This window comes from Pteropus alecto, unplaced genomic scaffold (assembly GCF_000325575.1).
Source record: "Pteropus alecto unplaced genomic scaffold, ASM32557v1 scaffold78, whole genome shotgun sequence".
In the NCBI taxonomy this organism is placed as follows: domain Eukaryota; kingdom Metazoa; phylum Chordata; class Mammalia; order Chiroptera; family Pteropodidae; genus Pteropus; species Pteropus alecto.
The window spans coordinates 10879488-10894353 of NW_006443124.1; the positions used below are offsets into that span (position 1 = coordinate 10879488).

The 14866-nt window shown below is 33.7% G+C and overlaps 1 protein-coding gene and 1 pseudogene across 1 annotated transcript in view; one reads left to right on the plus strand and one right to left on the minus strand.

The window, feature by feature from the left end:
- The window catches only part of AFF4 (AF4/FMR2 family member 4), a 69295-nt gene that overhangs the window by 10723 nt on the left and 43706 nt on the right, over positions 1-14866 (plus strand). The window contains 4 exon segments of the mRNA XM_015598073.2: positions 9515-9641; positions 11836-12244; positions 12247-12620; positions 14091-14135. Coding sequence (XP_015453559.1) covers positions 9519-9641; positions 11836-12244; positions 12247-12620; positions 14091-14135 — 951 coding nt within the window. The 5' untranslated portion in view covers positions 9515-9518.
- LOC112471998 lies at positions 5411-5529 on the minus strand (annotated as a pseudogene).

A 14866-nucleotide genomic window follows, 5' to 3' on the forward strand; every position in this document is an offset into this window, starting at 1 on the left:
TTAGATTCACCCTTAAGTGTGAGCATACTTGTGTATGTAATAAACATTTCTTCTCTTGAATTTAGGTTTTAAATTGTCTAGTATTTTTAAAAGAACAAATCAGTTTATTGGTAACAAGTCTGGCAAATACTGTTTCAAATTAGTTATCAAACAATTGAATATTTGCTTAATTACATAATAAGCATCACTTGTGATACTATTTGGCCTCTAAGATGAGGAAATAAAGTTTTGTTTTATCAGAAAAAGCTTCATGGAGGAGCGAATAGAGTTATAGTTAAAAGATAAGAGTTGTATAGCTTGACATGAGTAAAGAAATATGTTTCAGTTCTGGTTTACCTGAAATAAGTAAATGCAGATGTTAAGAGTGCTAAGTTAAATCTTGTTGCAGAATGATGTCTGATTTTAGGGTAATATGAAGTACTAGTTATTTTAATTTTGAAATATTAGGGTTTTGTGATATTGGGTAAAGAACATAATGATCTCTGGGTATCATTTCCTAGTAAATGAGGTAACCTTTCCTTTTTAACCAGGCTATAAAGTTCATTAGTTTACTCATTCAAGTGATTGTCCACTTGGTTATGTTATAGGTATGAAGTGCTGAACAAAACCAACACATTCCCCAATTTTTTAGTGGTAGAGGAAATATTAATGAACATCAAAACAAGCATATACTTAACTGGGATCAAGTACTCTGAAGGAAAAGGGAATTGTCTACATGAATTTTCTGAAGCAGGAAACAGCACCACAAGTTGAAGAAGCCCCAGAAAGGCCCCTTGTGGGAACTGGGATGGAATGATAGTGAGATATAAAATGAATTCGATGATAGAAGCAGGGTTGGGCCTGGTTAGTACTTGGATAGGATAGCACCTAGGAAGACCAGGTGCTGTAGGCATAAAATATGAAAAAATTTAAAAAAAAAATTATAAAGGCTCAGAGTCTTTAGAGTATACTGTTTTTGAAAGTTGAAAAATATGCGAAAATTCAGTATCTTATTTAGGGATATGTACTTATATAGTAAAAGTATATAAGAAATTTATGAGACTAATTAACACCCAAATCGGAATAGTGGCTACCTCTTGTAGGGGGAGGAAGCTCAGGAGATGTGATCGAGGAAAGGCACACAGGAGCCTTCCACTTCATTGGCATTGCTATGTTTTCTAAGGTGATTTGTGGGTAACTCAGGTGTTGTTCACTCTATTGCTCCTTACACCTTTTCGGGCAACTTTTTATGAAATGAATGGTTGCAGAAGTAGACAGTCATCAAGAGTCCTTTTGAGAAGCTTGGCCATGATGAGGAGCTCGGCCATGAACAAGAATAGAGGAGATAGAGTGGTAGCTGGAGAGAAATAAAGGATCAAGGAAGACTCTTTTTAAAGAATATGCTTGAATGCTGATGGAAAGGATTCATTAGAGAGGTAGAAGTTGAAGTTGCTCTAGAGAAGTCAGTAACTGATAAAGGTTTAGAAAAAGATGGCAAAATAGGCATAATTGTTCTTTGATAGAAGGAGATACTTTTTTAACCATGGGAAAGAAGAGAGTAGATGCAGATGCTGGTAGTTTGAAAGTTGATGATTGGTTGATGAGAGGATTTCTCTGATTTTTAATCTTTGTTTGGTAAGACGGGGTCATTTGTGGAATGAAAGTTATGAGGGAGGGTCAGACTCCATGAAATAGGAATAGGAAAGAGCATTCATCAGAGAAAGATAGTTTCTGGGAAACTTTGAGGGCCTAATTGGAAGTGATTTATGAAATATGATTATGAGTAATTGAGATAATACAAACATATGAAAAAAGCAAAAATGATATGGAATTATCTTTGCTTCCAGCCTAAAGTACTGTAGAAGTCTCATGACTAACTTTGGGGCAAAGGTCCTTCTGTGCAAAATACTGCATTGGGACCTGATGTTTTGTTATTGTTGATTTTGATCTCCATGTGTACACTTTTTGTTTCCCTGCCTTGTAGGAAGTGACTTCTTCAGATTCTGTCATGGACAGAGAGAAGAAATCCTGCCAAATGAGGCCAAGAGGGGTTTCTGTGCTCTAAGGCTTTTGATTTATATCGTGATAATGTTACAGTTTAATAGCAGTTATAATAAACTGGATTCTAAAAGAATTGAAATCTTAGCTCAATCTCATTTTGACTTTTGGAGTTTAAATCATTTAATAATCTGACAGTTGAAGGTCTCCATTTTTCAGTTGAATAGTTCTAAGACACTAATTAAAAAAAGAGTTAACAGGTTCTGAACATCACTTGAAAGAAGCAAGTTAAAGGTCACATTTTACTCTTTAACTTTTTAAAATTAAAAAATGTTTAAATTACAAAATTAGATAATTTTGTGTTTTTTAGAAATTTTGTGCATTTCACCTAGATTACCTTAGTTGTTGGTATACAATTTTTCATGGTATTCCTTTATAACCATTTTCATCCTGTACGGTTGGTAGTTTTGTCTCCATCTTCATTCCTGGTTTTAGTAATTTGCACTCTCTTTTTCCCTTGATTATTGCAACTAAAGATTTGTCAATTTTCTTGATCTTTCAGAGAACCAATTTTTGGTTTTGTTCATTTCCTTTATTTTTCTATTCTCTTTTATTTTTTTCTCCTTTAATCTTTATTATTTCAGATCTTTCTCATTTAATAACAGTGGCCATAGTTATAAATTGCCCTTTAAACACTACTTTAGCTGCATCTGATAAGATTAGGTACAGGGTTTTATTTTCATTATCTCAAAGGAGTTCCTCATTTCCCTTACGATTCTTGTTTGACCAGTTGGTTATTTAGGAGTATATTAATTTCCACGTAAATGTGAGTTTCTCAACTTTCCTTCTGTTCTTGATTTCTAATTTCATCCCATCGTGATCTAAGAATATACTTTGTATTATTTCAATACTTTTAATTTATTTGACTTGTTTTATGGCCTAATATATAATCTATCCTGGAGAATGTTCCATGTGTTCTTGAGAAGAATGTGTATTCTGCTGTTGATGAGTGGAGTATTCTATACTTATTTGTTAGGTCTATTTAGTTTATTATAGTGTTCAAGTTCAATGTATCAAATTCTGAGATACTATGGTAATTGTTCCATTCACATCCTTTATCTTATGAATAACACTAGGTTATTTAAATGATGTGAGATTCAGTTTGTTCCTGGTAGGGAAACAGGTGGTTTAAGCAGAAGGTTGGGAGCCTGAATTATTTAAGGGAATGTACTGGTCGGAATCCCATTAATAAGGTCAGGTCTTAAGAAAGAGGAAGAGTTAACAAATGATAGTAATCAAGGATCCTTTTCAAGCTGATAATATTCCTTCAGGTATCATTTGCATTCCATAAAATTCACTTGTTTTTAAGTTTATGAATCAATGATTTTTAATCTGTTTCTAGAGTATGCAGCTGTCACCACAGTGCAATCATAGAACATTTCTATCACCCCAAAAAGACTGGTGCCCATCTGCAGTCACCCCTCCTTTTTTATTTTACCCTTTATTCTTGTATAATGTCAAATACTCATATTTCTCTCATCTTTATCATCAGATTAGTATGGACAGTTTATAAGAGGTAAAACTGAGGTTCAGGGAAGTTACTTAAATTATATGTCTAGTGTATTATATAACCAAAACTAAAAATCAGGTATCCTTAATTGTCCCATTTACTAAATTACAGTGCCTCGACTGTTTATATTTCAGTCGAAGTTTGGAACTTACATTACTTTGTTACGGTTTTTAAGAAGTTAATTAAAAGGTAGTTGCCTCTATTGGTTTTCGGTTACTAGACATTTTATGTTTAAGAATTTTTATTAGCTAGGTTACCACTCTACACCTGGTTATCAAATAGTTCTTGTTTATAACTAAACCACATGAATCATCTGTGATTTGAGGAACTGTGTATTGGGTCATCTTGAGAATTAATACTGTAGCCTCTTTAATATTGGTTATGGACAAATGAGTGAGGACCTCTCTTTTTTCCCCTCAAATATTCATCCAGCAGACAGTTATCACACATGTACCACATGCTCTAATTATTTCTGATGTCTGTCTGAGATTGCTATTCTTAACCTTGTTCTCATTTCCTTCCTTCCCTCCCCACCCAAGAAGTCCTAAGGATCTTCAGAGAAATATAAATGGCTGAGAAGTGACCTCTTTCTAATTTGTCCAATTCCTTTATAAAATGCAGTTTCACTTAGATGTAGCTACTACTCATGGGTGGATGAGACTTAAAATAGTTGCAGTGGGCGACAGAGGATGTCTATCAAAGCCAGCCAGCCCTCACCTTCCTTTAGTACCCTAACCCCATGTTGTCCATAGTAAAATTCACCTGTGATCTCTTTGGATACTAGATAACTGAGAAATAAAGATATAGATAGCACAATGTCTGTAGAATGGAAATTTAAAACTATTTTTTTAGGTTAATTATAGTTATCCCACAGAAATAAAACTCCAGAGAGGCAGAGCAGATGCAAATCAAGGTGAATGGAAAGAAAGCAGACAAATAAATCAAAGGGTTTGAAGAGAATATTGACACATTTCAGCAATGCATTGAGTTTTGTATCTTACTATGACGAAGGGATTGGGGAGAGTTTAGGCATGGCCTGCTAGTAGAGTTTGGGAGTGGGACTGGAGGAAGCCGAAGACTTGAAAAAGTGAGGTGGTCAGTAGAATTAAGATGCAAGTTTAATATAAGATTTAACCTTAACTTTATTCTCCTCATTTAAGATATGTGACAAAGCATAGCTATTACATAATCAAAAACTGTCACTTTAATAGAAAAATGAACAAAAGGAGAAAAAAATGTCTAAGTAACACATGAAAAAGCTGTGTAATCTAAATATTAAAGAAATTCAGTAGAGAAGTACTTAGCTTTTAATTGTTATTATTAAATAAAACTTATTGAAATGAATTTGTTAACTATTAAAATCTCACGTATCCCTGGGTTAATTTCTGGCTTCTGTTTTCTGATATGTTCATTTCTGTGCACTATCACACTATTTTGATTAATGTTTTGTATTAAGTTAATAAGTACACTTAATAAATAATTATAAAATAAATTTGGGACATCCATTTACTTTAGGGAAACTGAAGCTTGGCTTGTTGGTGTTCCTTCCTATCCAAGAATGGCATTACACTTCCTCAAGTGTAATAAATAGTGACATAGGAGAAGTTGAGGAGTATTGGATGATCAGTGTGAATTTGGAGGTATAAGGAGCACGCCTTAAGAATGGGAGAAATACCTTAAGTCCTAGAGAAGAGACAGTTTGATAGTAAATTCCAAAGTTGAAAAATGCTGGAAAGCACCCATGGTGCTCTGTTTTATTGTTTGTTTATTTATTTATTTATTTTTTAGGTGAGGCAACCCTTGGTTGACTTCACAGATTGCAAGGACCTTGTCAGTTTACAATCCCTTATTTTTTATTTTTTTACGCTACAGCACCTGGTTTTCGTAGGTGGTCTCCCATCCAGGTACTAACTAGGCCTGACCCTGCTTAGCTTCTGAGATCAGATGGGATCTGGTTTGTTCAGGGTGGCATGATCGTAGACCCCCATGGTGCTCTGATACCTAAACTGTATCACTCTTTTCCTCCCATCTTTTATTTTTAAAAAATTCAGATCTATAACAAAAATGTAATATACTCCCATATACCCCTCACCTAGATATACTGGTTGTTAACATTTTTACTGTGATTGCTATTGCTGCTATTCTTCCTCCACCTCTTGTCTGTGACTCCTCCTCCCACACACACACACACACACACACACACACACACACACACATATCTGTAATACTAAATATATATTCACATGGGTGCTGAACCATTTGAGAGTTGCAGACATGATAACATTTCACTCGTGTATATCCTAAGAATTAAGGACATTCTCCCACATAACCAAATACAGTTATCACAGTTGAGAAACTTGATGTGATTATCTGAAATACTTTCAATGTTCAGATTGCCTCAAGTTTCCCAATCATGTCCTTCGCAGCCATTTTTTTCCTCTCCAGATCTGGGAAATGAAGGATCATATATTGCATTTAGTTATGTCTCTTTTATTGTAGAAGAATGTAGAAGTAATCCCCAGCCTCTTTTTATTTGGGGAGGTGGTCTCATGATAGTAACATTTTTGAAGAGTCCAGGCCAATTTTTCAGAATGTTTCTCAGTTTACATTTCTCTGTTTACTTATAATTTGATTCAGATTAAATATTTTTAACAGGAAGACTACCTAAGTGGTGATATGTCTTCAGTGCGTCACGTTAGAAGGCACATGATGTCAGTCTGTCCCATTGTTGATGACGTTAAATGTGATCACTTGATTAAGGGTAGCGTTTACTGTACTTTTCTATTTTAAAGATTTTTTCTTTTGTAATTAATAGCCTATTGGGCGGTACTGAATATCCCATTTCTCCCAAATTTTTCACCCAATGATTTTAGCATCCCTTGCTGACTCGTGCCTCAATTATTAAGTTATTACTTTAGTGATTTGAAAAAGACCATTTTCTAATTCTTTTATTTCTTCTACATTTATTAGCTGGCATTCTCCTTTAAAGAAGGGCATTTGCTTCCTGTTTTATTTCTCTTTTTATTCTTTGCTATTATCTCTCTGGGCTAAGGGATTCTTTTTTTATTCAGTTGGTTCATTTTGATGCTCATGTTTCTAAATCTGACTGGTGAGAGCTCCTTTAGGCGGGTTCCCACGCCCTTTTAATGTGTCTCCATATGTTTTTGAACATTTTCTTGCTGTTACAACAAGATGTTTTAGGCTTACTTTGTATTTTCCCTTCTGCAGTCTTGGAATTAGCTATTTCTTCAAGAAATCCTGTTCCATTAACAGTAGGAAGTGATACTGGAAATAAAAATTTGGGTGCTGAGGGTGCTTCTTTCTACAAGGTTATCACTGCTCCTAGAAGCTTTCAGTGGACAGAACTAGAGATTATATATTTACATTTATATATTTATATTTACATTTATTTACATAAGCATGAATTCATAGTATTACTTCTAATTTCAAATCCCCAAAGGTTTTTTTTCTCTTTATTTCATTCTTTGTATCTCTCTTTTCTCATAGTAAGATTTCTGATTCCCCAAAAGTCTCAATATATCTACTCACTTGCTCAGTCTGGTAGCAATGAAATTGCTACACCATTATCACTACCAACAACAACCCTAAGTTGCAGATTTCTTTGCATTTCTTTTTGTCCATAGACTGTTGTTTATAATTGTTTGTTACTAATATATCACCTTAAGTACTTGATGGGTACTTAAAGCAATTTACCTTAAGTAATTAAAAATTTTAGATGGAGAATATATATATATAACCCTCCTTTTTACTTGATAATTTTCTTTTAAATATTATTTTATCTAGTAGTCCCACAGATTTTCTTGTGATATAGCAATTTGCTAATTTTAACTGAATCCTATTTCAATACAATAGTTGTATGTGTTCTAAAGAATATGCTATAAAATAGTTTTGCCTATACAACAAAGATATACTTCAAATTGACTTGTATTTAAATTTCAGGATTACTTGAATTATCGCTTTTGGAGAAACTATTTTATCTTAGGCAGAAATTGATGTTCAGAGACACAGGAGAAAAAAATGGAGCCTATATATTAGATGGGAAAATGAGTCAGATCAGAAAAAAAAATAGAGAATAAGAGCCACAATTGAGATATTAGTTTTTATAAGTAATCTGTTCATTTAGTTCTTAGCTTCTTCTCAGCTTTGTTGAAAGAGGAAATATTCAGTTGGATGACTTTCTTTGTTTAAGAAAACATAGTTTTTTTGTAATTGTATTATGGGAGGAATTTTATGGTGGGAATCATCTATTTTTACAGTAAGTGTAGAGTGTTTCTTGTATGATTATTTTAGTGCCGTTGGATGCATAAGTTAAATCATAGTTTGAAGAATGCTTTATTGTTTTCTGATCTTTCAGGAACTGAATTCAGGAAATGTAAAGAAATTGTTAGTTAACATGTCCCTTAGACTCTATCAGATAGAAATAACTTTGTATGTTACAGCACTTTAGCTCAAGAGGTCTATATGAAACTCAATTGTTAGTATATATAATTATTAGTTGCTTCAAGTGAGCTAGAGAATAAATATGTTCTTTGGTTTTGTTCTCTGAATACTGAAGTATAGATGTTTTATGGTATTTATTAAAGAAAGATTTAAACACTTTTTTTTTGGTTCTGTGTGGTGCTAGGGAGACCAAAAAGAAAGCACACATTATTTCCATACCTCAGAATAGCTTATATTATTATCTAAATGTATTAGAAAATTGTACAATAAGAAACAACTTGAAATTTGGAACACAGAACATTTTAAAAAATATTAAATTGCTTTTTTGCAAGATACTAATTGTGCAAATCAGGAAGTTTTCTTTGAATGTTTACTTGCACTGTTCTAACCACTTAATAAAAGTCTTCAAGAGTATATTGGTTTTGCTCTCCATTCTAATTTTACAATTATAGTTTCCCCCAATCTTGATTGACTTTAATTTCCTGATTAGATTTGATTTATGAGTCATAAGTTTAGAAATGCTACACAAGTATAACTGATTTTTCTCTTTGGCCTTCAAAAAGACTTTTTATTTTTTTAAATCAAAACTAGGACAAATATTTTAATCTATCTCCAAGGAAGTGTATTGCAGAAACCCTGGTAATTCCTTTTCCCAGGGTTTGAAAATCTTTTTCATTGTTATCTATTTAACGAAAATCTCTGCTGCTGTAATTAAACTTATTTTCTTTAGTTCTTAGTGAAACTACAACATACTGTCATGATAATAGAAATGACACCCTCATTTTTCTCTCCACTCCAAAACACTTTCTTTTTTCAACACAATTTCAACTACTTTTACTAACCCAAGTTAATTTTAGTTTCTATTGCTGAAAGCCTCAGTTTTGCCATTTTGGGTGTTAATTGAAATATTAATGTATTTAGAGCAGAAATGTCGTTTTTTAGGGAATCTAGAGCAACAGCAAAGCTGAGGTCAAACTGCCATAAGGATGGACACCAAGGAAGCTGTGTTTGGGACAAAAAGAAATCAAGATAAGGTAGATGCAAAGTACAGACAAGCACTGGACCCTGGGGGGAGGGTGTGGTAGGTGGGAGTGGGTTTTATGCCTCTAAGGGCAAAGAATAGTTAGATTTCTGAAGAGGAAGCCACTCAAAGGCTTATAGGAAATATTAAGGATTTGTGTTTAAGTACTACCTTCTCTCTGAAAGTATAAGTTTTAGCTGACTTTTTAGCTAGCAGAATACTTTAAAAGTTGATAAGGTTAAGTGTTTCAATGGGGTGGATCCTGATATTCTGGGCTGGCGTGTCCTGTCTGGATAGTTGTGGAAGACACTAATAGTATTAGTTGTCAAAACCATTGCCAAAACCCAACTTCAGCACTCATGCCTATTATTACTTGGAAGTCGAAAGGGAATCTCCGATTGAAGCTTTAAACTGACAAAGTCAGTACAGAACACTTAATTTTTCCTTTTCTTTTTGTAATATAAGGATTGCATTTCTCTCCATAGCAACATGAACCTTGAAGACCGGAATGTGCTGCGTATGAAAGAACGGGAAAGGCGGAATCAGGAAATTCAGCAAGGCGAAGACCCCTTCCCACCTAGCTCTCCTCTCTTTGCTGAGCCATACAAAGTTGTAAGTCGTCCTTCTTTGAATGCTTTTTCCCAATCCCATGACATTTTTGCTTTTCAAATGTTTAAACTTGAATTTTTATATTAGAAAAAAGGTATTATGTATACCATTTAACATTTTTTTCCTTCTAAATAGAACATACTTTTCATTGGAGTATAACATGCATATAGAAAAGTATATAAATCGTGTTATAGCTGAAAGCATTTTTGCAACATGAACAACCTTGTATAATCAGTACCTAGATCAAGAAATAGAGCATTACTCGTGCCCTAAAGTCATCCTTATTTATTCCCCCCACCCCATCCCTAGCTGCTATCCTATACTTTTGAAAATGTGGTCTGGATTAGCTTACGTAATTATGTCTGTATTCCTGGCTCTACCACTACCTCTGGGCAAGTATTTAACCTTTCTGAGCCTTGGATTAAATTAAAATTTTGTGAGTCTGCATCATCTGCTATTTTATAGGTTCTTTAGGTATAACATCAATCAAAGCTGAATATATGTCATAGATTCTTTGATTTCTCTCTGTTTCTTTGCCATTTGTTTATTTGGTTTACTAAATTTCAGTGACTTACTAGTATGTTTGAATAAATGTATCTTCAGGGTCAATCTGGTTCTTTTTCTGTTATCACATACTAAATCTCTGCTTTTCTAATGTATTTAATGTTTAATCAGAGGTGTTCAGTAAATTGAACCAATTGGCATTTTTATAGCTACCCATGTGCTTAATTTGAGATTACATAAAACACTGAATGGGTACCACTTCTGATCACTAATGTAGCTGTAGTGGCCGCTAATGTCTCTCTTAATATTTGATTTGGCTTTAGATTTCATTTGAACTATTTTTACATTTAAAAGTCTTATACTGTGTATAATAGCTATAATACTATGTGTTGTAGCAGCAGTGACCTTCGTAGCATATATTATGAGATTGAGAGTATGTTAGACTTTTTATTATGAAATATAAATGTAACATCGTATCCTGGGTTTACTGTTATAACATTTGGTATTTGTAGAAACCACCTATGAGATCTATAAAAACGAATTACTCAGAGCTTTTTTTTTAATTCAGAGCTTTTAAGAGATTTTTTCAATTAAAGACAGTTATACTGACATCAACTATATGAGTGTAACATAAAATCTGAGATTTGGGATTAGGGATTAAAGGCATATTGGAAAAAACAGGAGTTTGGTCCACAACCTTTGAATTATACTACCATTTATTTTGTAATTATATTGTAATGAATTGGATTTGATTGGTAATCTTGATAATCTATAAATTGCTATATATTTACCTCTCTTGTTTAATATGGATCAGACTGATTTTCAAATAATTTAAAGTCATTATTGATTTATGCCAACCTCAAAATAAATAGTGGTAGTTCAGTCTTGATTTCCTTTTTAATATAATTAGTAAACTGTCTTCCATATATATAAATATGAAAGAGTCCTAAAGCTTAAAGACATCTTGGACATTCTTATTATCCAAGAATAATTCTTGAAGCTTAAATACTGTTGACTTCAAATGTTGGAGCATTTATTGGTCAGAATTAATAGCTAGGATTTAAACTTTTATCAGTGGATTTTCCATGTTTAATTTGTTGTTGAGACTTTTATTACCTTGATAAGTCAAAGTTACAGGAATTAAACTTTTTTAAAAAGTTGAATATAACTTGTTTCACTAAATTTTTGTTTCTGCTTCTAAGTATAACATTGAATTTTAAGGAATATAATGTTTTTTTAGACTACCAGTGTAAGAATGTTAGCTAATCTGCTGAATTGAACCTTAATTATGTAAAGGCAGATTACTTTTTCTGCTCTTCAGAAGATTTTCTCTACTGTTCTAGTATATTTGTTGGATTATTTTCCCCAAAAGATTCTTGGAATCTTTTTTTTTTTGGCAGTAAATCTTTACTTTTCATACAAGGTCTTCCTGGAATCTATTGTGTATATTTCTCAGTGTGCATAGAATATTTGTATTTTAGCATGAATGTGTTTCACTTTCAGTGCATTTTTTTCATTATAAAAATGATACATTTGGAGTTTGCTTTGTGATGTTAACCTGAAGATATGAGGTGAGGTCTGAGGCCTCCCTTTGGAAAGCGCCTTTCCATTTGAAGTTTGGAAAGTCGGTTTAGGAGCATTTTTTATTTCCAGTTATGCTAACTGTGAAATTTTATTTTACATTTTTTTGTAGACTAGCAAAGAAGATAAGCTATCAAGTCGCATTCAGAGTACGCTTGGAAACTACGATGAAATGAAGGATTTCATAGGAGACAGATCTATACCAAAGCTTGTCGCAATTCCCAAGCCTACAGTACCACCAACAGCAGATGAAAAATCTAACCCAAATTTCTTTGAACAGAGACATGGGAGCTCTCATCAGAGTAGCAAATGGACTCCAGTAGGACCTGCACCCAGTACTTCTCAGTCTCAGAAACGGTCCTCAGGTTTACCGAGTGGACACAGTAGCCAGCGGACCAGTGCAGGTGGCAGTGGTGGCACTAATAGTAGTAGCCAGAGGCACGACCGTGACTCGTATAGCAGTAGTGGAAGCAGTAGCCGAAAAAAAGGCCAACATGGATCAGAACACTCCAAATCACAAAAAAAAAAATCCAGAGTATGTCTTCATTAAGCTCCAGTCATTCCAGGTCTCATGGGAATGATCACCATAGCAAGGAGCATCAGCGTTCCAAATCTCCTCGGGACCCTGATGCAAACTGGGATTCTCCCTCCCGTGTACCCTTTTCAAGTGGGCAGCACTCAAATCAGTCTTTCCCACCTTCATTGATGTCAAAGTCCAGTTCAATGTTACAGAAACCCACTGCCTATGTGCGGCCCATGGACGGACAGGAATCCATGGAACCGAAGCTGTCCTCTGAGCACTACAGTAGCCAGTCCCATGGCAACAGCATGGCTGAACTGAAGCCCAGCAGCAAAGCACATCTCACCAAGCTGAAAATACCCTCCCAACCATTGGATGTAAGTCTCACATTTAGAGCTTTTCTCATCATGACTATGTGAAGCAGTTTACCATGAAATTATAATTGAACTTGATCTGTCTCTTTATCTTAATAGTAAGGAATGTAAAAAATAACAAAAAAGACTGGTGATTGACTCCCAAGTGGATCCATAGAGTTATTAATTTCCCCTCTTGGGCAGCAGAGAATATGTCATTCACTGTGTTGAAATAGTAAAATGATGAGTCAGAGAATAAAAGCACGAGTGTTGAAAACCTTAGATTTCCTCCTATTGATTTTATGGAATAATACATCTTGTTTTCTTTTGTTTAAAAAAATTACAGCTTACTAATGAACGAGATGTAGGCCATTGTTCATTGTGGTAGATGTTGGAAATTTTTCAGGTTCATAGAGATGGTAATGTATGGTTTGGATGCCATGATCCCTTTCTCTGATTACACTTAAGGTTTGAGGCGGCTGCTCCAGATTCATACTGGTGGTTTGAAATTTACAGTTTGTAACCTCATACGTATACGGAATAACCAAAAAAGTGAGCATTCATTGTGAAATAGATGAAATTTTTTTTTTTAAGAGTCAAAAGAAAAGTTTATTAGAAAAGGGATAACAGTCCACAGAGTGTGGTCTCCTCTCAGGCAGAGAGTGAGAGGGACAGCGAGAGCGTAAAGGCACTGACAAGGTGAATTTTTCTTTTAATATAGTTTTTGCAATAAAAAATTTTTTTTTAAGTAATGTTAGTAGCTGAAAATCGTAGCTCATAACTAAAACTGAGTGAGGGCAGGTGTCAGGTATAGGTAAAAAGATATTTTGAGAACATTTAAAAATCTTTTTGTGACCTTGAGAAACAAGAAACTCATTGTTCATGGCTTTTGTCACCTAATTACTCCTCTCAAGAGAATAGTAAAGTGGTAATTTGTTCTTCAAACAACATCCTTAAAATTAGACTTTTGAGTTCTAACTCCAGCTCTCTATTTCCTGTTTGCGCCTTAGAATAAACAACTTCCATGATTCAAGAAAGGCTATGTGAAATGTCCATCATGTTCCAGACAAGTAATTTTTCAGTGATACTGGTTTTATTCTGTTAGTTTATGTGAAATGCTGTATCTCAGTATCATGGTATATTTTGTATATAAATTTTTAAATTTTTGACAAGATGCTCACCTGAAAAAATTACACTTAAAAATCATTTCTAAGTATAAGAAAGATAATATTTTTAAAGTTTTTGAAAAATACAAAGGTCTTTAAGTCATGTACAGTTTGGTGATTAAATTTTTTAGTTTTTAAAAAAATTGTATTCAAGGAAATTAGTCCAAAGAATCTAGTGTTCTAGTTTGGAGTAATAAGATCATAATACTTCTTTAAATTGAATTTCATTTCTAATAACAGATGTTAAATCTGTACAAGAAATGATAAAAATCTAGTAATAAATTACTTCAAATCTAATGTGTGTTTTTTTTTTTTTTTTTCCTTTAAGGCATCTGCTTCTGGTGATGTGAGCTGTGTGGATGAAATTCTTAAAGTAAGTTGTGTGTGTTTTTTTAAAAATAGGATTAATCGCTCTTATTGATGATGCTCTGCTACGGTGTTAGCCTCTTTCCCCTCTATTTTACAATGGATTTAAAGCAGGAGATTGATTATGTCTATCAAAAATAATTGACACTATTCTGCTTATATTCATACTTGGGTTCTGAATCACTTGGTTTGTTACTCCTTGTCCTCAAAGAGCTGGGTTTTTTTGTTTTAAGTAAAATAAATTTTAGTCTTAACAGTTTGCCTTGAAAAGAGGAAGAAACCAAATATAACTCTACTTTCTCAGGTTTTTCAGTTAGTAATTTGAAGTGCTAAAAAACACAGTAGTTAGTCAAACTGTCACCTTGAAAATAACTTGCTTTGTAATTTATCTGTATCTTCTGGTCAAATCCTACAATGAAAGACTTCCTCTGAGTACTGCCTATTTTGAATGTTCAGTGGAATATGTCTAAAATCGACACAACCAAAAAGTACATTCCTCTGTTGGGAAAAGAAAAAGAGAAAGTCCAGTGAATTAATGAGTGACATTTCCAGCTTTTGACTCAATAAAGAAAAACCATCAGTCACATATTACTTGTGCTTTTTGCAAAAGTTCCTGAATTTTTGTGTCTGTGCTTGGATTTCATTATGGATGCTTTTGAAAGACTGCTTGCATTGGCTGCTTTCATTTTATTCTCTCCTTCCTTTAACCTATAGCTACTATACTCTTCTACTTCTACC